The sequence below is a fragment of the Panthera uncia genome (assembly GCF_023721935.1).
Source record: "Panthera uncia isolate 11264 chromosome E2 unlocalized genomic scaffold, Puncia_PCG_1.0 HiC_scaffold_19, whole genome shotgun sequence".
NCBI classification, from domain to species: domain Eukaryota; kingdom Metazoa; phylum Chordata; class Mammalia; order Carnivora; family Felidae; genus Panthera; species Panthera uncia.
Window position 1 is genome coordinate 8,351,036 of NW_026057588.1, and position 23,347 is coordinate 8,374,382.

At 59.3% G+C, this 23,347-nt stretch overlaps 2 protein-coding genes across 2 annotated transcripts; one reads left to right on the top strand and one right to left on the bottom strand.

The window, feature by feature from the left end:
• Positions 1-5,722: 5,722 nt before the first annotated feature.
• On the bottom strand, positions 5,723-7,434 carry LOC125915781 (galactoside alpha-(1,2)-fucosyltransferase 2-like). The gene is given in 2 exon segments (XM_049621786.1): positions 5,723-6,967; positions 6,970-7,434. Coding segments are annotated over 2 exon segments (852 nt in total). The 5' UTR covers positions 7,207-7,434; the 3' UTR covers positions 5,723-6,352.
• Positions 7,435-13,694: 6,260 nt separating this feature from the next.
• Positions 13,695-20,165, top strand: NTN5 (netrin 5). The gene is given in 7 exon segments (XM_049621077.1): positions 13,695-14,039; positions 14,041-14,326; positions 16,941-17,129; positions 17,272-17,421; positions 17,765-17,818; positions 18,039-18,119; positions 19,367-20,165. Coding segments are annotated over 7 exon segments (1,470 nt in total). The 3' UTR covers positions 19,732-20,165.
• The last annotated feature ends 3,182 nt before the right edge of the window (positions 20,166-23,347 follow it).

The window sequence follows — 23,347 nt, forward strand, 5'->3', positions numbered from 1 at the left end:
TTTCTTTCCTCCTCTTCTTCTTCCTCCTCTTCCTCCTTTTATTTTATTTTTTATTTTTTTAATGTTTTATTATTCTTTTTTTTTTATTGGAGGGGGCACCTGGATTAATGTTTACTTACTTTTGAGAGAGAGAGAGAGAGAGAGAGAGAGAGAGAGCGCACGAGCAGGGGAGGGGCAGAGAGAGAGGGAGACGCAGAATCTGAAACAGGCTCCAGGCTCTGAGCTGTCAGCACAGAGCCCGACGTGGGGCTCGAACTCATGAGCTGAGCGGATGTCAGACGCTTAACCCCCTGAGCCACCCAGGCGCCCCTTTCTTCCTCTTCCTTTTAACCACCACAAACACACCCTCGTGCAAAAGTGGAAATCCATGGGTCCCTACTCTGGAGCCCCCCACCCCCACCCCGCCCCGGGATGGCACCCTTTCCCCTGCGTGTGGTAACAGCTAACAGTCACTGCGCATGTCGCTGGGCCGGGTGTGGTTGATTTTTTAATCAGTTTGGTTGAGCTCTAATTCTCAAACTATAAGATGTAAAGCGGACAAATCACTTGACGTATGCACTTCGGTGGCTTGTATTCGGTGGCCTTACGGATCTGTAAACCAGAGTGGCTGTAGAGTCGTGCACACGTCCCCACTATCATTCTAGAACGTATTCATCCCCCCCAAAAGGAAGCCTGCACCCATTAGCGCTCACTAACCATTGCCTCTCAACCCCCAGCCCCAGACAACGGCCAGTCTGCTTTCTGTCTCTGTGGAGTTGCCTTTTCTGGACATTTCATACAGTATGTGGTTGATTGGCCCGCTACGGTTTTATTGATTTATTTGATATTTTATAAAATGTAATATACGTATAATATATATTACATATATTTTTTATAAATATACATATAGTATATATAAATATATATATTTCAAGTTTATTTATGTATTGTGAGAGGTGGAGGCAGGGAGAGAGGAGCATGGGGAGGAGAGAGAATCCCAAACAGGCTCTATGCTGTCAGCACAGAGCCCGATGCGGGGTTCGAACCCACGAACTAGGAGATCATGACCTGAGCCGAAATCAAGAGTCAGACACTTAACTGACTGAGCCTTCCAGGCACCCCCACCCCCATCCCCACCCGTGCTTCGGCCAGGTACTGTTTCAATCCTCAGAGAGGTGAAGTCCTTTGCCAAGGATCACACAGCCAGCGGGTGTAGGAGCCTGACCTCCTCAGCCTGCGGCCAGAGCGAGAGCGTGTGCACTTAACCACTGCGCTATGCGTCCCCTCTGAGTCGCTACGTGTAACACGTTCCAAGTTGGGAACAGAGGCTTTATTTTCGATGGCGATGAGAAAGTGGTCTGATCTCCAGCCTGTGGGCCATAAGGCTGGGAATCTCAGGGGCATTAGCTGAGCTGTGAAGTGAACCTTAGTCTGCAACCCCCCACCCCCACCCCGGCTCCTTGCATTTGAGTCCCAGGCTGCCAGAGGGGAAGGTGACACCCGGGAGTCCATTTCTGGTCGGGCTCAACCCCTGGCCGTGTGACCCAAGGCGCCCAGACCCGCAGCTGGGTTGGCTCAACTCAGGTATAGGCGTCTGGTTGATAAGCCTGAGTTCCTTCTGGAAAGACAGCTTTCTGGGCTCTGAGGGTTTCGGGGACAGTAGACGACAAGCAGGGATGTTGGTGCTAGGTCGCCCCCTGTGGTGTGCCTGTATAGCCTCTACCGCTTCCCGCATTCAACCAGGTCACACCCTGCTTGACTCACCCCCCAGTGCTCTCCCCTTATGGCCACTGGGTTCCGTGATCTGACCCAGAACACGGGTCCTGGGCCACGGCAGCCTGTGTCTCTAATCTGCTGGTGCACGCAGTGAGGGGCCTGGCACCGGCTCGTGCTTGTCCAAGCCATTCAATAAATAAACCGGAAGCACCGTATCCGTTTCCCAAGGGTGCTGTTAACCGCACACTGTGTGCCTTTCAACAATGGAAAATCGTTCCCTCCCAGTCAGGGGCTAGAAGCTGATCTCTGCCTCCGTCATCACATGGCGCTGTCCCCTCCTGTGTCGGTGTCACCTGCCACGTCGGAGGCAGGGCCCCCACCCTACCCCAGCGTGACCTCATCTTAACTAATTTATCTGCAAAGATCCTAATGTCCAAATAAGGGCACATTCGGAGATCCTGGGAGGAAGGCTTTCCGCCCACCCTTTTGGGGGACACAGTTCGACCCGTAACAAACACATACTGCGTGCTCCGTGCTGTTTGGGGTACTGGGCTTGCTGGTTCCTGCCCTGGGCTTCCCCCCATCCCCTGTGGGAGGGACAAGGTGGGAGGTCTTTGAGCTCAGGGCGGAGCTCAGCAAATATTTGTTGATTGAATTTCTGCCACTTATGGTTGACAGCTCGCCAGTTTCTGCTTTGGCCCTTATGAACTAAAAGTCATTTATTTCCTTTTCCAAACAAGGGAACAGAGCTGGGTCCCCTTAGCATTTAGGTGAAACAGATGCAACTTGGAGTCTTGCTGTGCCACTCCACCCAGCTCCCCGGAAGCGAGCAGCGTCTGTTCTGCCTCCCAGCAGGGCTCCTTCCCAGCAGAGACGACACGACCCGACCCGGGAGATAAGGCGGGAGGGTGGCTGGGAGGATGGATCCTCCGAATCTGCCCCCAGTGCCAACATCGTCCCCAGGGTGTTCGAGAGAAGAGATAGGTGGGAAGCGGGCGCCGGGCCGCCTGTGGCTTTCCTCTGGGTCCCCGAAGTGAAGCCGGCGGGAAATATCACTTCATTGTTTTCTCTTCATCGTTTTCATTATTTTCTTCAGAACCAACTTGATTCTGACTGAGGACAGGTCATCGTGCCACTAAGCTGAGTGACTTCGGTGTCAGAGCCGCGTGGGGGTGGGGAGTGCTTTTGTGCGCTAGCAAAATTCTGGAGGCATCGCGCAGGGTCCCAACGCAGAGGGAACAGTCATGGGGGCAGCGGGAGAGGGGTTTCCAAGGACGGTTTACAAGGGGAGGATGTAGGGAAACCGACAAAGAGATGTTACAGCTCCCGGGGCGGGGGCATCGACATGGGGCACAGTTACCACCCCAGGTCGGCAGGGACGGGCCTGGAGAATAAATACCCCGGCTTCGCTCTCCTTCCTCCCCTGATTTCTGGACTGTGATCCCACTGGCCTAAGCCAACCGGAGCCACAGGGCGAGGGAGCCCCTGGAAACGGTCTTTATTAGTCAGTGGGGACCGCGGCAGCAAAGAACCCCGGACTGGGGGCTGAAACAACGCAAGCCGCCTGAAGGCTGAAGGTCAGGGCGCCTGCCGCCCCCGCCCCCGTGCCTGGTGAGAGCGCACTTCCCGATTTGCAGTCTGAGAGCCGAGCAAGATCATCTTTCTCGCGTCTCTTTCTTACCAGGGCACCGATCCCGGGGCGCGCCCGGGGGTTCGGTCGGTTAGGCGTCCGACTTCAGCTCAGGTCATGAGTTCCAGCCCTGCATGGGGCTCTCTCAGGGCAGAGCCAGCTTCAAGTCTGCGGTCTCCCTCTCTCGCTCTCTCTGCCCGTCCCCCGCTTGCTCTCTCTCAAAAGTAAATAGACGTTAAAACAACAACACGGGCATCGATCCTGTTACACCAGGGCTCCTCGCTCATGAACGAATTGTCCCCCCCCCCCCGCCAGCCCCCCCCACCCCCCGAGGCCCCGCCTCCTGACACGAGCACGGTAGGGGGTTAGGGCTTCAACACAGGAACTGGGGAGGGACCCAAACATCCCGTCCTCAGCAGATGCCAGCAGGGCGGAGGAGGTTGGAGAGGAGATTTGGAGGAGCGGTAGGAAGGACCCCGGCACAGCCGTATTCTAGTGAAGGGGGACACAGGGCCTCCGTTCACTTCTGTACTTTGCAATTGTCGCAGTTGGTAGCGGGCCACAGGTCACGGCTGAGATGCCTCTACCCTTCTGGCTTGAGTCTCTCCAAAGGGGACAATTTGGGAAAAGATCCAGACTCCGGTACATGATCCTGAGGAGGAGGGACCGGCCTTGAGAGAACCGAAGAAACACACGACATGGGAGGTGCCTGGATGGCTCCGTGGCCTAAGTGTCTGGCTTTGGCTCAGGTCTCGATCTCTCTGTCTGTGAGTTCGAACCCCACATTGGGCTCGCTGCTGTCGGCTCAGAGGAACTCACTTTGGATCCACTGTCCCCCTCTCTCTGCCCCTCCCCCCGCTCCCTCTCTCAAAAAATAAATAAGTAAATAAGAACATTTACAAAAATGAGGGCATCATCCCTTATGACTGGTGTCCTAACGAAGAGGAGGAAATTTGGACACAGACCTGTACAGAGGGGAGACAAAAAGGCAGGGAGAAGACGGTCATGTACAAGTCAGGAACACATCCTCCCTCACGGCCTTAGAAGGAACCAACCAGGGGGCGGCCGGCGGGGCTCAGTGGGTTGAGTGTCCGACTTCGACTCAGGTCATGATCTCGGGGTCCCTGACAGCTCAGAGCCCGGAGCCTGCTTCGGATTCTGTGTCTCCCTCTCTCTCTGCCCCTCCCCTGCTCACAGTCTGTCTCTGTCTCTCAATAATAAATACACATTAAAAAAAAAAAAAGAAAGAAAGAAAAGGAACCAACCAGCTGACCTTGTGGATCGGACTTCCAGCCTCCAGAGCCATCGGACAATCCGTGTCTGTGGTTTAAGCCACGACGTTTGTGGTACTTTGTTATGACGACTCCAGAAAACTAGTGTCACCCCCCCCCCCCCCCCCCCCCGCACTGGCTGCCTGCAGTGATCCCCCTGCTCTGGGGGATCCTAACCTGCTGCGGTCCCCTCCCACAGTGCACCAGGGCTGGGCTGTGTGATCGATGGAATACGGCAGAAGGGGCCGTGTGTGGCTCAGGCGGGCTGGGCTGTGAAGGCATGGCAGTTTCCACCTTGGTCTCTTGAATTTCTCTCTAGGGAGGAATCCAGCGGCCTTGAGGCTCACGCAGCCCCACAGAGGCCCACATCTCGAGGATATGACCGAGAGCCAAGAGCCCAGGAAACTTCTAGCCGTGGAAGCCGATCCCCCCGGCCCCAGGAGGACCTTCAGATGACTGGCCTTTGCCGACACCTGGCAGGCAGAACCATCCAGCTACACGGCCCCAGAATTCCTGACCCACACACACTGTACGAGGTGATAAATTACTGTAGTTATTTTAAGCCACTATGTTTTGGAGTAAATTTGCTAAGCAGCAGTAGACGGCTCACATAGAACCTCCCTCCCGGCTCCCCTCCCCTTCCTCTGGAACCTTCTTCGGCTTTTCTTTAGTATCCCCGACCCTGAGCCCCAGACCATGATGCCTCCATCTGGACTGAAGGAAGTAAATTGGGGTCAAAATGGCTCTGGGGAGATACAATGTGATTAATATGTGAAAACAAATTTGTTCAACCTCAGAAGCGTGCCAAGAAATGGGGATTCAGGGGCGCCTGGGTGGCCCTGTCAGTTGGGCGTCCGACTTTGGCTCAGGTCATGGTCTCACGGTTTGTGGGTTCGAGCCCCTCGTCGGGCTCTGTGCTGGCAGCTCGGAGCCTGCAGCCTGCTTCGGATTCCGTGTCTCCCTCTCTCTCTGCCCCTCCCCTGCTCGCGCCCCGTCTCCCTCTCTCTTTCAAAAATAAATAAGCATTAAAAATTTTTGTTTTAAAAAATCAATAAACTTTGAAAAAAAAAGATTTTTTAAAATTAATTATTTTTTACTATCCAGAAAGGAGTGATACACCACTTCTAAACATGCTGAATACCAGAAAACCCGTATTACGATCATTTCATCCAACTTTTGTCCACACAGGGGTTTCTCAGAGTGGCTTTGAGTCCTGGGAGCGTTGTGAGGCCCCCACCCCACGTCCACCCCCATTTCCGGGGACTTCTCTGCTCCACCGAGGGCGTCTCCCTGAGATATACCCTCTCAGATCCTGGCTTCCCTCACATCCTTACACGATAAGGCCTCAGGAAACCCAAAGCCCGAATTCTTAGCTGCCTTTGACTTGAGGGCAGGAATGGCTTCACCAAACCAAACCCTCTCAGGAGGCAGGGGCAAAATAGTCTGGGCTTATGCTCAAAATATGTTTCCGTCTTAAAGCAGCACAACGGTTCAGGGGACGCCACGCACACACCCGTTAGCCGCCAACACTCACCGCGTGCTTTCAAGGCACTAAATGGACTTGCTGGGTTCTTGCGAGGAGCCGCTGAGGGAAGTCCTGTATTATGTTCTTGCACGTGGCCCGCAAAGGCACAGACAGGTTAAGTCACTTGGTCGAGGTCGCCCAGCTCAGAAGCAGAGCAGCCGGGAGGCAGGCCGTGGGTGCCTGATTCTGGGCCCGCCTGCCAGCCCGAGGGCCAGGGAGGCGCGTGCCGGGCTAGGGGCTGTTCTCTCTGGCCCGGCCAAGGTCAGCAGCGATGCCCATCCACTCCGGCAGGAAGGCGGCTTGGGGCTTAAAGATCCAGCGGAAGGGGGAGTGCGGGAGGGTGAAATTGGCCAGGTAGATGGTGTCCCCGCCCGCCAGGTAGGCGGCCCAGATCCCGAACGTGCCCACGGTGATGACGCTGTGGTTGCACTGCGTGAGCAACGCGAAATCCTTGGCCGGCGAGCCCTGAAGGCCATTGCCGGCCAACACGACGTCGCCGCGGGAGGCGTCGATGTTCTCGCGGCACCAGGCCATGCCGTTGCTGGCGACCACGAAGACCGGGGCGCGGTGGCGGGCCCGGAACCAGCCCAGGGCCCGCTCCAGGTACCCGCGGTCGGCGACCACGCCCTTCCACACGCGGGGCATGACGTGCACGTAGTCGCCGCGGCGCACGTGGACGCCCACGAAGGTGCCCGGCCGCCGCCCGCCCACCCGCAGCCGCCGCAGAAACGCCTGGGCCTCCGCCCGCACGTGGTCGTGCAGGGTGAACTCGCGCCGGATCTCGTCGCGCACGTGGTGGTAGAAGGTCCAGGAGCAGGGGTAGCCGGTGAGGCGCACGTACTCCCCCCCGGGATGTGGCGGTGGCGGTCCTCCATCCAGTCGTTCAGGGGGTAGTTCCGCCAGGGGATCCTGCCGGCCGCCGCGTGGTGCAGGACGGGGAGGCTGATCCGGAAGATGGGCGCCAGCGCGCTGTGCATCTCGGCCGGGATGAAGGCGGGCCGCCCGTTCATCTTGGCCAGGGCGTACAGGGTGGCGTACTCCCCCATCTGGTTCCCCAGGCGCCCTTGGGCGTTGATGGTGAACATGCCGCCCCAGGGCAGAGATCTGGGGAGCAGGACGACGCGGCCCGAGTAGGCCCAGGGACCGGGCACCACGGCCAGGCGCCAGTGGCAGTGGAAGACAGTAGACGCCACGAAGATGATGAAGAGGAAGTAGACGGTGGAGAAGGAAGGGCAAGTGGCCCAGGATCTCGCGATGGCTGCGGGGAGGAGGGAGGACCCGGTCAGGACGGGCGGGCAGGCGCACGTGGGTCTCACTCACCCTCGAATCGTTCATTCCTCACACAACTGATCCCAGCCTGTCTAGCGGCGTCCGGCGCGTCCTGACCCGCTTTCTGTTCTCTTCTGTATCTGCGGTTTCCCTGTGGCCATTCCAGCGGCCACAGCTCAGGAGTCTCATGGGCCCGTGTGGGAGGAAGCCCTGGATTGCGGGAGGGGGGCCCCCCACTCTTCATCATCTGGCTTTTGTCCTCCCCAGCTCCAGGCATCCCATCTCTCCCCCCGCCAGCTCCCCTCAAACGTCAGGGTGCTGTGGGCCTTGCCTCAGCTCTCCTCCTCCTCCCATATTCCGGGGCTCCTCACTTTATTAATCTGACCCCTGTGGGAAATCTGAGCACTCCTGGGCCCTCTTCAAACATCGCTTGTTCAGCGTGGGTCCCCAGCAAGGTCAGCTGGCTCTTCCACCGTAAGGCTAGGTGTGACCTCACATTCCACCGGGGTGTACGAGAAGTGCCCTGCCCACTGCTCTGGTTTCCAAAGGCGGAGCCCTTCTGCTCACGTGCCTCCTGACAACTCTGTCCCAATCCTTATCACACCAGCTGCCAGCTCGGGGCCTGCCTGGGGGGTCCTACACGGAGGACTCAGGTCTCAGGCTCTAGCCAGCTTGTGGGGCTGGCCAGGTCCCAAAGGCAGAGGGGGTGAGCGGAGCCGGGACTAGAGCCTGGGCTACCGGGGAAGAGGGAGCCGCTCGGGACAAAGGTACCCACCACCCAGGCGTGTGACCCGTGCAGCAGCCCACGGCCTGCACTCAAAAGGACCCCGCGCTTCACCTGGCTGGCTCAGTTGGTACAGCGTGCAACTCTTCATCGCGGGGTTGTGAGTGTGAGCCCCGTGTTGGGTGCGGAGTTTACTTGTTTTAAAAAAAACAAACCGGGGTGGGGGGTGCTGCACTTGGTTTAGTGCTCTGGTCTCACCAGCTACAAATTATCAATAAATGTGAACAAGGCCCCCGTTTCCCTGTTCCACTGGGCTCTGCACACCAGGCAGCCGGCCCTGCAGCCACCCGCTTCCAGGAATCTCAAGAGCTCCCTCTCCTGGCTTTCTCTCAGCCTGAACAACTAGAAAGCCACAGAAAAACAGCGAATTAAGGCTGCTGCTTCTGTGGTTCCTGCCACACACCAGGCACTGGCCCCTGAGACTTACCATCTCAGTCCGCAATTCCTTGTTGGCCCCTTTCCTACAGTTGGGTGGCCAACCCCCCACCCGAATTGAACTCATCCGGGGACAAAACATGGCCTGAACTGACCCGCGGCTATTTGTAGACTTTGCTCAATGTGATGTCCGTGCGCTTTGCTACAGAAACAGTAACGTTAGGAGTGGCTGGTTGGCTCAGTCGGTTAAGCGTCTGACCTCGGCTCAGGTCACGATCTCCAGGTTTGTGAGTTCGAGTCCCGCGTCGGGCTCTGCGCTGACAGCTCAGGGCCCGAAGCCTGCTTCGAATTCTGTGTCTCCCTCTCTCTTCCCCTCCTCCGCTTTCACTGTCTCCGTCTGTCTCAAAAATCAATACACATTGAAAGAAAGAAAGAAAGAAAGAAAGAAAGAAAGAAAGAAAGAAAGAGTTGGATTATGGGATGCTGCCCAGATCCCGCAGGGGAGCTACCTAACATACAGTCTAGGGACCCCATTATGGTGCCAACACACAGGTTCTGAAACGTGTCTGGTCTAAAGAGTTTCAGAGTTTCAGAGAGGAAACCGAAAGCCTGTCTTCACTCATTTAATCCTCTTGATCTCCTGCGAGGAAGGCACACTGTTATGCTCATTTAACAGATGAGGGCACCCGGGCACAGGGAGGTTGAGAAACCTGCTTTAGGGGCGCCTGGGCGGCTAGGACTCTTGGTTTCGGCTCAGGTCGGGATCTCACGGTTTGTGGGTTTGAGCCCCGCATCGGGTTCCGCGCTGGCAGTGGGGAGCCTGCACGGGATTCTCTGTCTCTCTCTCTCTCTGTCCCTCCCCCCCCCAAACACACACACTCTCTCTAAATAAATAAATAAATAAATATTAAAAAAAAAAAAAAAGAAAAGAAAAAGAAACCTGCTTTAGGTCATGCAGCTAGGAGAGAGGCAGAGCGTGAATCTGAACCCAGGCCGTGTGGCTCAGGAATCTGTGCCGTCAGTCACTGTCCTGGATTTTTCGAGAATTCCTCAGGGAGAGCCCTCAGCCGCACACTCTCAGTCCAGCCAGACGTGGAATGTGACCTGCCTTGCCTTGTGGGGCCTCTGCCGTGTCTGGGCCGCCCAGGTAGGGGCAAAAGATCTCAGCAAGCCCAGAGCTGGGGGGGGGGGGGTAGGTTCTGCTTCCTCCTCTCTGGGGATGAAAGTGCCCAATACTTGAGGAACCCCTTCTCCTAAATAAATAAATAAATAAATAAATAGGTAAATAAGTAAGTAAGTACTATGAAAACCAAAAGCGAGGAAGAAAGCCTCCCTCCAGGTCACATTACTTTAAGAAACTTCTTGTCCCCGGATGGGGAGGAAAGTAAAATGCGACCTAAACTTCCTGGAATTTTCTCTGGCAGCCAAACTAGCCTTTTGCACTGGCTTGCCCTCTGCCCGCGTCGCTCTGGCCCCTACGATGATGCTCTGATGCTCGGGTGGCTTGCGGTGTGTCCCCACCGCTTTCGGGTCTCAGCCCGGATGTCCCCTCCGGACCCCCCCCCCCCCCCCCCACCCCCACCTCCCTGCTCGCTTTTGTTCCGCAGCGCTCGCCACCTTCCTCGCCACCTTCCGCCATCCTCTGGAGCAGAATTACTTACTACTTGTCCGCAGCGATCGCTCTTCTCTCTGGACTGTAAGCCTGACTGACAAGGGCGGGGAGGTTTGTAGGAGTTCTCGGTGGTAGCTTCAGCGGGGTGTCTGCACACAGGAGGGACTCTGGGGCGCACTTGCGGGATGGATTCGTGCAGTGATGTTACCCTGATCGCTCACACCGCCGTCCCAGAACCGGTATGCGCCCTGTGATCTAGGGGGGTCTCTGCCCCCAATCTCCTTCTCTCGCGGTTAACTGCTCCTCCCGGCTTAATTTCAAATCCGATGTCCTTCTCCTGGCTCCCGGCTCGTGCTGGCGGGTGAGGGCCACCCGGAACGAGAATCACACACCCCCTTGGCTGTGCTCTCCCGACCCCAGGACAGGGTCCCGCCAGCGGACCCCCAAATCCCTGTCGGGGTCGGGTCCACGCGGCGCCGAAAAGAAGGCACTCAAGGGCGCGGCAGCAAATAGCTGTGCCCTATCCTCTCGAGACTCCCCCGCCCCAGCTTTTCTCAGCGGGAAGTGAAGGAGAGCCTTATTTTTCTAGTCAAAACCCATCGGGTTGGCAGTCACATCAGCATGACAATTTCGGTGAGTGAAGTGTTGAGGCCTCGCAGGAAAGGCCTTTCCGGCTTTGAGCTGGGGTCCCTGCTTCCTCCCTCCAACGCCAGGTCGCCAGGTCCTAGGTCGAGGGACTCTTATCCCCTCTCCTCCTTCCCCACCCACCATCTCAGAAAGCGGCCCAATTCTTTGGGTTTCCCGGTGGCTGTCCAGATCCCCCCCAAAGCACCGATTTTTGAGGTTTGAAAGTGACTGACCTTCATCCTCAGTTCACCCACAGCTGACAGAAGGTTCCAGAGGGGAGGAGACTCTGGCTGGGGGTCCCCCTTCAGTGTGGGCCAGGGGCCGCCCTGAAGCCGCCTGGCCGGTCAGCCCCTTCCCTTCCCCATCGATTGCACCACCACGTGGTGGGCTCAGCCCAGCGGACTGCCTGCCCTTGGGAGTCCTGGGGCAGGGGTCTAAGTGTGAGTGCGGTGGGGACCCGAGACCCGGGAAGGCCCACCTGGCCGGCTGTCCCATCCTACCTGCCTTGAGCCTCCTGGGCCAGCCTGCTCGGGGCTGCCCCCCTCGGGCGATGTCCTTGGCGCTCCACATAGTCCTGGGTGGCGGGCTGGCTGGGGTCCCTGTGGGGAGAGCGTGGCTGCGGTTGGCGAAGGGGATTGGGGCGGGGGTTGGGGGGGGGAGGTTGGGGGGAGCGGTGGTGGTGTTGGATTCTGCGGGCTCTGCTCTGAGCTCCCGCCCAGAACCCCCACTAGCCTGGGGCCTGGCGACAGCCACTCTGCACTCACTCCTGAGAGCCCACGCCGCCGCCGAGCTCCCGCGGGACGGGAGAGCACGGGAGGAACGCACCGCAGAGGACACTCTTCTTGGGTGCAGGTTTGGCCAACATCAGGGGCAAAGGGCAGGGTGTGTGCAAAAAAGCCAGAGAAAAGTAGCCTGGGTTCCAGGCGGACCCCCACACCGCCCAGCCCGGGGGGCCTACTGTGGGTCCGGTGGAACACAGCTAGGCTTTTCTCCTTATGGCGGGGGGGGGGGGGGGGCGCGGGAGGTATGTTCTAGTTCCCAGACTGGTAGGGACAGGAGGCTGGACATCTGGGTTCCCAGATGGCCAGGGGCTGGCTTCTGGACCCCTCAGGAACACCGGGGGACTCACGGCCTGGTCGTCCAAGGTGCTAGGGGCCAGAAAGTGGTACCCCATGAGCCACCCAGGTCAGAAAGGAGAGGTAGGAGGTGGGGGCCAGGCCCTTAACAAGGCTGGCGGTAACGGACGGGGCAAATGCCGCTGCCGCCAGTGAGCAAAATGGCGCCAGGCCCCTCGGGAAGGGCGGAGGGTGACGCCGGTCATCTGGGGCAGGGGGACGTGGTCTCTGCACATGGCAACTGCAGTGGGGACACCCGGGGCTGTGAAAGCAGGCTGGGGGAGGATGGGACCCCACCTGCACCCCCAGACGCCTCACAGACTCCCAGGCCGGGAGCAAGCTAGGGGCGTGGACAGTGGGGCCCAGGAAGGCTCTAAGACCCCCCAAACCTGAGGAAGTTCCTCACTAGGGGCTGCCAGCCCTGGAGCGGGAAACCAGGGGGGCATTTCAGCACCCGAGTCCTTCCCAGCTCTTGCCATCCCAGGGTCTGGACTTCGGGCCCCCTTGGACGCCTGGGCATCTGGCCCTGCCCTGTCCTGCCCCTCTCTCTGCCCGCTTCCTCAGCACCTGCCACCCCCCACATCCGTTCCCCTTTCTAATCTGGGGACCTTAGGGGGGGCGGACAATGTGGGGGCTCTGCTCTCCAGACCCTGAGGCCTAGGATGGCAGGTGGGAGTGGGGAGGGCTGAGATTATAAGAAAGTCCTCAGAAATCCAAGTACAGCGTTCTCCCACCGTGAATTCTAAGGGGGACTCGTGCACCAGCTTTCTTAACCCCGCTTTTCAGCTCCAGAGTGACCTAGGCTTCTAGGTCCCCGGGTGTCCCCCCTCCGGTTCCTCAGCATACTTCTCTGGGCTTGGCACCTGGGTGGGAAAGGGTTAAGGCAGGGTAGAGGCTGGGGGTGGGTGGCAGTGGAGGCCGCTGGGTTGTTTGGCGATAATCCCCCTCCGTGCCCTGGGTGTGGAGAACAAGGTTAGGGCCCCACGTGGGAAAGGGCCTCTGCTCTGATCCTCGTGGGCTGGGGGCCTGGCCTCCCGCTTCTGATCCCCTGCCGAGCCCCTCCCCCAGCCCCCTCCCCCCCCCCCCTCTCCCCCCCCCCCTCCCCACGGGCCAGGCAAGCCAGGCTGTCTGCTCTCTGCTCTCCTCCTGCTCCCTGGGTGTCTCCGAGCCTCAAGGTCTGCCTGTCTGTCTGCCTGTCTGCCCGGGCCCCAGGCTCCCCGGCACTCTATCCCCTCCATTCCCTGTGGATCTGGGTGCCCAGCCGCTCTCCATCTGGGCCTTCTGGCCTCCCCTTGTGTCCGGTCCTCTCTCCTCATGGCTCCTTCTCTGCACCTGGCCCTTCCCTTACACTTGTGTCCCCTCCTGTCTGTCTTCGGCCGTCTGTGCCTCTGTCCCTTTGTCTCTGAGTTTCATCTGTCTCTCAATGCCCCTCCCCCTGGTGCCCTCCCTAGGATTCCCCCTCTGTCCCCACCCCTGCCCTCTCCCCAGGGCCCCCTGCCCCTCGACACTGACGATAGCTCTGGGGTGTTAAGCTACGGATTAGTTCAGGCAAAATTCTCAATTTTGCTTGCGTTCTTTTCCCTTTGGGTTATGTAAACAGTAATTCTCCCCAGATGGAACTATTTTCCTCGCTTAGAAGCAGCCGGGCAGGGGGGCTTGGGCAGGGCCGGGGGTGGAATGCTAGGGATCCTCAGAGAGCCTGCGGGGAGCGGGGGTGGAGGGTGACCCACGACCCTCGGCCTGGTCACTCCTCTCCTCTCCTCCTCTCCAGGTACTTGCTCTGCTAGGACCATGCCCGTGACCTTTGCCCTCTTGCTCCTCGTGAGCCAGGCCACCGCAGACCCGTGTTACCATCCAGGTGGCCGCCCCCGCTTCTGCCTCCCACCGGTGACCCAGCTGGCCGGCCTGGCGGCCTCCTGTCCCCAGGCCTGTGCCCTCTCCCTGGGGGCAGGCCTCAGCCCCCGGGCCACCTGCAACGGGAGTCTGACCCTGGCCTTGGGTGGCCCCTTCCTCCTGACGTCCGTCAGCCTGCGCTTCTGCACGCCAGGATCCCCGGCCCTGGTCCTGTCTGCTGCCTGGGCCACCGGAGGCCCCTGGAGATCACTGTGGCGCAGACCCGCCTGGCCTGGGGCCTTGGGGGGGGCCCGAGAAGGTGACCTTCCGAGCCCCGCCGGGCCCTAAGTCCAGCGTGGTGGTCAGTCACCTCCGCGTGGAGTTCGGGGGCCGGGCGGGGCTGGCGGCAGGTGGCGTTCGAGGCCGCTGCCAGTGCCACGGCCACGCTGCCCGCTGCGCTGCCCGCGCCCGGCCGCCCCGCTGCCGCTGCCGCCACCACACCACCGGCCCAGGCTGCGAGAGCTGCCGCCCGTCCCATCGAGACTGGCCCTGGCGGCCCGCCACGCCCCAGCACCCCCACCCCTGCCTGCGTGAGTCCTGGGCGCCCCCCTCTTCCTGCCCCCACCCACCACTCGGCCCCCGAGGCTCTGGCAGTAGCAGCCGGTCCCTGGTGCCTGCGGGCAGTGTGCTCGCTCCCTTGCGAGCCCGAGCCGGGCTTGCTCCTTGCTTCACCCCCACTGCTCCTGAGCGGATCCCCCGTTCGCCTCCCCCACAGCCTCCCCCCCCCCCCCCCCCCCCCCCGCAGGCTCCACCCGCCTGCCACTCTCTGCCGCCCACTGGGGGCTCCAGTCTCTCCAGCCTCTGCCCCACACACCATTATGATGCCGCTGCTGCAGGTGCTCCGGTGATATTTACCCAACGGTTGTGAGGAACAGGGCAGCGGGACTTTTCCCGAGTCACCAAACCAACCACATGGGGGAAGTATTTATTCATGAACACATATGTACCCATCGCCTGCTGGGTACCAGGCAGGCTTGTCATCGGGTGCCTTGCACGGATGAGGAGGCTGAGGCCGGAGGGGAAGAAGGCCCCTGCCCAAGCACACACAGCCAGGGAGCGGCAGGGTCAAGAATCTGAGCTCGGGAAGTCCCGCTCTGGGGTCTTGGCTCCCGTCAGGTGCCGTCACACTCGGTGCCCCAGGGTGGCAGATGGGCACTCGGGCTCAGCGGCGGGCCGGCCGGCCTGGGCTCAAATCCCAGCTCCTCTGCTCCGTGGCTGTGTGACCACAGGCAAGTGACCTGACCTCTCTGTGCCTCCGGTTCCTCCGCGTGTCAAGTGGGGCTGGTAACAGCACTTCTACAGGCCGTGGTGAAAACCCAATGAGTTGATATGCATAGAGTCCTTACAATAAAGCTTAGCATATGGTACCTGGCCCCAAGGAAGACCTCGCTGCGGAATCGCCAATGTTAACACTCCCCGGATGAAGAGGGTGGGGGCCCGAGGGGCCGCCCCACTTGCTTTTAAGTCTCGATGCTAGCAAGCGGCGGTGCTGGGACTGGACTCAGGAAGACAGACCTTCCTAGATAACGGGCGATCCACCGGGCCATCCGGCTAGCCCGGCAAGCTCCAGGCCTGCTCCACACCTTCCCTGCCTCCACCCTCCCTCGGGTTTTTCCAGGCGGGAGATTCCAGGGTCTGGGCCCTGCCCTGCCCATGTGCCAGCTGCCCCTCCTCAGAGACAGCCCCCTCTCTTCTGCCTCCGGCCTCTGCCGCCCTGGCTGATGGTGTGCGTTTGTTACCAGGCCCCGCACCGGGCCCCGGGAGGTAGCTCCACTCCGCTCTACCAGCCAGATCTGATCCCAGAGGGGAGACTCACGTCTGGGGGCGGGCCGGGGGTCGTCCTGGGCCCAGACAGGGCCTGGGAGCGGGGGAGGCCTTCCGTCTGAGGGTCACCACACGGCCCCAGGCCGAGCGTGGCGCCGGCACTCCGAATCTGGGCAAGAAGCCGACGGTGTCGTGACGAAGCAGGGTCTGGGCGCACAGGGTGGGACTAAGTCCTGCGGCAGAGCCGTGGGTTTGACCGACGGGGGTGATCTGAACCCTTTCCCGCCACCAGAGTTTTCGGGGCGCAAGTGATGTGAAGTGATCACCCTCAGGTCAGAAGGAATCCAAAGCCAGATTCTTCCCACTGATAATCTAAAGAGCACCAGCCGCCTCCAGGCCCATGGAAACCCTGGGGGAGAAGAACTGAGGTCCCCACTGGATGGGAGGAAGCCACGGTTTAGAGAGGGGGACTCATATTCCCAAGAACGCACGGCTGCCTCAGTTTCCTGACCTTCCTACCGCTTCTCCGCGTTCTCGGGCCTTGCCAGCCCAGGCCCCTCCTTAAATCTCTCCAAAGAACTGCCCGCGAACCCCTGAGTCAGCATCTCGCTGGCTAGAACCACAGATCCCTGGGGGTGCGCCCCGAGAAGCTGTTTCCTGGTAACTGTGAGAAACAGTAAGGTTCGACGCCCACTGCCTCTCTGACCAGAGCCCCCCAGGAAGACACACACCGCACAGAATCCTCGCGCGGGGCGCGGGCCACACTGGACCGTGCTTGCGCGGTGCACAGACTCGAGCCAGGAGGCCTGGGTGCCGACCCTGCCCCTGCCACCCCCTCAGCTGTATTACTTTGGAAGCCGTGAACCTCACAGAGCCGTTCCGAGAACGAAATGTGCAGCACCGGGCGCGCAGAAACTCCCCACAGGCAAGGGCAGGCTCTGGGTCAGGCCCGGGGTCAAGAACTTCACATCCTTTTGGTTTCCTTTAAGCCTCCGGAAGTAGTAGACATCGGAACTGTCATCTTACGGCAAAGGAGGCTGAGCTGCAGAAAAGTCACTTGCTCGAGGAACACAGTGGGGAGCGGACGTGCGGGGTCTGACTCCACAGCCCGTGCCCGCAGCGCTCCGTGCTGAACCCCAGCGTCTCAGGGACATTCGGGCGGTGCATCGGGCCCCTCGGGGCTACCCACTTCAGTCCAGTGCACCCCAAGATGAGAACAAGGAGGTTCGGGGAGCCAGGCTTACCCCGGCACCCCCGGCCATCTCTTCTTTGTACCCGCTCTCGCGCTTTATTTCTTCTCCTGCGGGCGGTGGGGAGCGAGCCCGGGGCCCAGAGCAGCAAGGCCGGGCCTGACGCGCGCCTGCTCCGTCCTCTTCCTAGCCTGTTCCTGCAACCAGCACGCCCGACGCTGCAGGTTCAACTCGGAGCTGTTCAGGCTGTCTGGCGGCCGGAGCGGGGGCGTCTGTGAGCGGTGCCGCCACCACACGGCTGGGCGCCACTGTCACTACTGCCGCCCGGGGTTCTGGAGGGACCCCGGCCAGCCTATCACCAGCCGCAAGGCCTGCAGGGGTGAGTGTAGCCTGGAGCGGGGCCTAGGAGGAGAGGCGGGCGGGACCTGACTCCTGGGTCTGAGGGAGGAGGGGGCTGGGCGACTGGGAAGGAGCACCCGGGGCCCAGACACTCCAGATCCCCGGCCCCTCTCCTCACGCAGCCTGCCAGTGTCACCCTATTGGGGCGACGGGTGGCATCTGCAACCAGACCAGCGGGCAGTGCTCCTGCAAGTTAGGGGTCACCGGCCTGACGTGCAACCGCTGTGGTCCTGGCTACCAGCAGAGCCGCTCTCCCAGGATGCCCTGCCAGCGTGAGTCATGAGGGGCAGGGCCGCGTGTCCTAAGTGGGACGGGAAGCAGACCTCTCACATCTCCAGCGGGGCAACAGACGCTGGGTCCCTGGGGGGAGGTGGGGCCTCCAACTCCAGGCCCCTCAGTCTTGGGAGGGAGGAAGCCGGGAGCCCGGACTCTTGTGTCCCAGGGAGGAGGGGGCTGGGAGTCTAGATTCCCGGATCCGAAGGAGGAAGGGACTAGGGACCAACTCCAGGTCCTGGAGGAGGAGGGCGAAGGGTGCTTAAGGGAATAGACACGGGGGGTCTGGATTCCTGTTGGTGGGGGGGGGACCCCTAAGGTTAAATTTCTCCTCTCTCACAGGAATTCCAGAGGCGACGACCCCCCTTGCTACTACCCCTGGCGCTTACAGCTCCGGTAAGGCTGGTGTGGAGAACCCTGGCAGCAAGCGGGATCGGGGACGGGCTGCTTGGGTCCCCAGGTGGGGGATCCAGGGGTGGCCCACCGAGCCCAGTCCCCAGGGTTGCGGCACGCCCCCCTCCAGTGTCCGTCAAGATGGCACGCGGGGCTGGGCAGGGGGTAGAATGCTGTGGTCCAGGCTTCGGGAGCCCACTGCAGATGGCCTGACCCTCCCCAGACCCTCAGTGTCAAAACTACTGCAATGTCTCGGACACCAGGGTATACATGAGCCTTTGGAGGTATTGCCAGCAGGACTACGGTGAGTGCTGGGGAGGAAAAAACAAGGCTGGGGGCTGGCCAGGTGTTCTGATGCCCGCCTCTTTCTCTGGGCTTCCCAGTTCTCATCTAAAGTGGGAAGGGGGGGGGGCTCTTCTTAAAGGACCCTTCCTGATCTAGGACCTAACGGGACAGAAGATAAATGGGGGGCAGGGGCAGTGGAGTGGGGGGCGTTCCCTATCTTCCTCTGTCTCCTCTTCCCCCACCTTCTCGGCCTTCAGACTTTCGCTATCTCCTTCAGCTGGACATCTTTGAGGGAGACAGCTGGCCTCTTGGGGATGGAAGGAGAAAGGGGAACTGGTTGAATGGATGGTCTTGCCTATCTTAGACGCTTTCCGCCTCCCATCGGGGTCCTAGATTCTGCGCCCTAGCCCCACTCTCGCAGAGACGCACCCCAAAGTGCCATAATCCATTAGTCCACACCAGCCCCGTGACCTCAGAGATCTCTTAGATACTCAGGAGTTCAGCCCAGCCCATGACTTTCCTCGATGGTATAAGACCCCCCAGGCCTCTCCTCCCTGAGGATCATCATCCTCTGGTCCTAGCCACTAGTGTCCTAGGACTTGGAAGGTGGAAACTTCTCGTCCCACCTCCCACAGAGATCTTCTGCCTTACAGACTTAGCTTGCCAGCCAGAGTCCTTCCCCTGACATGTCTCGCCTCGGCCCTTCAGCGATTACATGTTTCCGAATCACCACCAGTAGGACCTCAGGTTCTAGGTTCTGACCTCCTTCTGGCCCCCAAATTCGTCCCAGAGCCCCCCCCCCCTCCCAGCAATACCCTTTCCCAAGGGCTCTGCTTCTGACATCTTTCACGCTGCCACATTAGAGACCCTGGACCTGCCTCTTCTGCCTTGCTCCCGGCCACACCCACTGTAGGGTCCCCTTAGTCCTCTCCTACGCCCAATTCGGGCATCTGCTACTCCCAGTATGAACCCCAAAGGGCCCCACCTGGCATGTCCCATGCTCCTGGGTTCCTCTCTCAGTCTGGCCTCCATAGTTACAATCCTCGAACCCCACCTGGCACTCCATAAGCCCCACCGTCGTCTCCCCCACGCCAGGCCAGACCTCCAGACAGCCCACCCTCAAACGTTCAAGGTCTCTCTCCTTCCTAATGGTATCCTGGGAGCCCTCCCGGGGATCCTGCCTCCCTCCCCACCAAGACCGACCCCACGCCACCCCAGGGGCGCCCCCCACACCCAGCCCGGGCCTGACGGCAGCCCTCCCCGCAGTTCTCCGCGCCCAGGTCCTGGCGTCAGAGGCGGCGGGCCCGGCGTGGCAGCGGCTGGCCATGCGCGTGCTGGCCGTGTACAAGCAGCGGGCGCGGCCCGTGCGTCGCGGTGGCCAGGACGCCTGGGTCCCCCGCGCCGACCTGGCCTGCGGCTGCTTGCGCCTGCGGCCCGACACCCACTACCTGCTGCTGGGCAGCGCGGCCGGCGGCCCCGACCCCGCGCGCCTGGTCCTCGACCGCCACGGCGTCGCGCTGCCCTGGAGGCCACGCTGGGCCCGGCCTCTGCGGCGGCTGCAGCTGCAGGAGCGCGCCGGGGGCTGCCGCGACCTGCGACCCCCCACCCCGAGCCCGGGGCCCGAGCCCTAGAGCCCCACCTGCTCGGCCTCCGCAGCCGCCGCCGCCGACGACGACGACGACGGAACTTGGGAGCGACCGCGAGCTGAACCTTCTACTTCCACGGCGCGTCCCTCAGCGAGCCAATCAGGAGCCGTGGAGCCGCTGACGTCACTGGCACGCGCCAGGCTGGAGGGACCCTTCCGCGAAGGCGGCAGGCCGGGAGCGCGGCTTTTGGCCTCTTGCGAGGACATTTGGCCTGTGATCTGGGCAGCCAGTCCCCTAAATAAAGTCTCAACGCTTGGGGAATTTTGGCCACAGACACCTGATATGTGCTGGGAGGGCCTGGGAGGGGCAAAATGAGGAAAACGTGCGGAGCTGAAGTATGGCAGTGCCCCCCGACAAAATGCCAAACCCAGCGAAAGGGCTGGAAAGACATCACTATGTGCTGGTCAGATTTGTGTTGCTTGACGATTGGCCAGAAGCCAGTGGGAGGGAGGGTGGATGGAAATGGCGGGAGATGCGCCAGAGGAAAAGGACAGCAGTGCCGGGTTTCCAGAAAGTTCCACCTTTAGGAACATTGTGTTCCTGATGGCCCCTAGGATAGTCTCTGAGAAAGGAACAAAGGGACTTGGAGTGAATATCCGAAGAGGGTTCTGACTGAGGTTCATCTGGTCTTGAAGTCCAGCCTAAACCCTTTCTGGAGAGAATAGCCAGTTGGAAGCCACAGAGTGGTATGGGCATCACTTGGTGCTAAGCAGGATTTTTTTTAAATTTTTTTACATTTATTTATTTTTTGAGAGACATAGAGTTACAGAGCACAAGTTGGGGAGGGGCAGAGAGAGAGAGAAGGAGACACAGAATCCGAAGCAGGTTCCAGGCTCTGAGCTGACAGCATAGAGCCTGACGTGGGGCTCAAATTCATAAACCATGAGATCATGACCTGAGCCGAAGTCAGACGCTTAACCCACTGAGCCACCCAGGCGCCCCGCTGCTAAGCAGAATTCTATTCCCACTCAACAGTTGGGTCCCTACAGGCCACAGGGGTGGAGCTAAAAAAAGCAAGAAGCAGTAAGTACCATGGAATGGAAGGTTGTCATAGCCTAGAACTTTCCTCGCCACCTCACCTCTGCCCCCTGCAGCCACAGTCAACAACAATTTCAAATTTGGGTGATCCTTGCAGGAGAGTCACCGAGGGAATGCTCTGAGAGAGTCTCAGAGGAAGGGATGTGACTTACCGTCCACTGGGGCCTGGAGAGCAACCCTGTTCCTTCCCTGAGAAGAAAGAAGGCCTCTCAGCCAATGGAGAGTCAGGATGGGCCATGATGTCATTGGGTGCTAGGAAGAGAGAAGGGGCCCTCCAGCCAACAAAAAGGAAGGAAATGGCCCACTCCACCCGCATGTCCTGTCCATCTGCAAATCCTGTACCCTCCATCCGCTACATACGTTCGTAATTCAACCATTTTTACCATGTCCACTGCCACCACGTGGTCCAAGCCCCCACCATTGTTCTCCTGGGTTATTACGGTAGTGTCCATACTGGTCTCCCCTCTGCCCCCCTACTTAGAGTTTTCTTCAGACAGAACCAGGATGGTGGCTTTAAAACCCAAGTCAGGGGCACCCCAGTGGCTCAGTCGGTTGAGCATCCGACTCTTGATCGAGATGGAGCCTCACGTTGGGCTCTGCGTTGACAGCACAGGTCTTGATGTCAGGGTCGTGAGTGCAAGCCCCACGACGGGCTCTACGAGGGGCGTGAAGCCAATTACAAAAAACAAACAAACAAGAAAAATCTGGATGTAGTCAAGCCACCTGGAACCTCCTGGCTTTCCTCTCCATCATCCATAGAGTGCATCAGGATGGAAGAAGGTAAAGAGAAAAGGCCAAAAGTCCCACACAGCTGACTTATAAGGGTTATTTTCCAAAAACTGCTATACAATCCCTCTGTTCTTATCTCATTGGCCAGAATCTGGTGATATGACGACACCTAGCTGCAAGAGAAGGTGGAAAAACAACTTTTAATGCTGTGCTGTCTTGGAGCCAGCTAAATAGGGTGTTTTACTATCAAAGAAAGAGAAAAAGAAAGAATGTTTCGGACAATCGGCCAACCTGACTTTAGGCCAGACCCTTAGCCAATCAGAACCCAGAACCCAGAGTATGCTATGACATCATGAAGTGCTAGGCAGAACAGCCTTTTTTTTTTTTTTAGGCAGAGCAGCCTTATTGGCAATTCCAGGAAAAGAGAAGCTGAGATTCAAAGGAGTCTGGTCATGGCATTGCATTCCACCTCCTGCCGTCCTGACCTTGGATTTGCGTCTGTTTTGTTCCATGTTGTAACCGCAGCCCCTAAACTTTAATATGTGTGTGTGTGTGTGTGTGTGTGTGTGTGTGTATTTAAATGCCTGGTGGCCGGGGCACCTGGGTGGCTCAGTCAGTTGAGCATCCGACTTCGGCTCAGGTCATGATCTCGCGGTCCGTGGGTCCGTGAGTTCGAGCCCCGCGTCGGGCTCTGCGCTGACAGCTCAGAGCCTGGAGTCTGCTTCGGATTCTGTGTCTCCCTCTCTCTCTTACCCTCCCCAATTCATGCTCTGTCTCTCTCTGTCTCAAAAATAAATATTTAAAAAAATTAATAAATAAATAAATAAATAAATAAATAAATAAATAAATGCCTGGTGGCCACAGCTCCCTCAGGAAAGGAGAGCCCAAAAGACAGAGAGAACACAGATCTGCAAGAATTTGCTGGGCTCCCCCAAGAGAGCGGAAGCTGCGAACAGCTCTCTCTCCCTGCTCTCAAGGCGAGGAGTTGAAGAGAGGCTGTGGGAACCATCCAGGCCTGGAGAGTCCTGGCCCTGTCGCCTCCCACCCAGGGGTCAGGGAGGCAGGAGATGAAACTGAGGACCGAGGTGAGCCCCATATGTTCCCTATGACCCAAACTTTGTTCCCAGCGACCGAGACAAATAGGCGTGAAATCCACATCTGGGACCCACCTCCGGCCTGGCCATTCCCTCCGCCTCCGGGCAGCGAGCCCAGTCTGTCTGTGTGCTATCGTGGAGGCCACACAGGTGGCTTCCAGAACTCAAAGGAGCCTCCTGCCCACCTCACCATTGCTGATGGCTTCCTAGAAGAGTAGACTCCTGCAGTATCTAAGAGACCGAGTAAAAATTTGCCCAGCAGAGAAGAGGAAAAGAGAACCTCTTTCCTTTTAGAGGAAGAGGCAAGAGTTGGTGCAAAGTTCTCGAAGCCAGAGGGCCTGGTGTGGTTAGACCGGAGAGATTAGGCTGGGGATTGGCGGTAGTCAAGGCATATGAGGCCTCTAAGGCCAGGCTGAGGGCCTGTGTGTTTTTTCCGTGGGGCCCTGGGGAGCCCTGGGAGGTCTATGAGCTAAAGAAAGGGGAGAGCCAGTCCTCTAATCACTGAGGTGTTCAGTTCACTGGGAGAGCCCAGAGAGGGCTGTGAACCTAGCCCGGAGATCAGGAAACGTGTCTTAGAGAAAGTGATATTTGAGATAGGCCTTGAAGGACAGATGAAGGATTTGGTCACAACAAGAAAGGCTGAGGGTCGGACACTCTGTCCAGGGGTGCTGGGCATCAGTGGGACCTCTGTGACTAGGGCAGAGGCAGGGTGAGGTCTGGGATCCGTAAAGGGTAGGCCG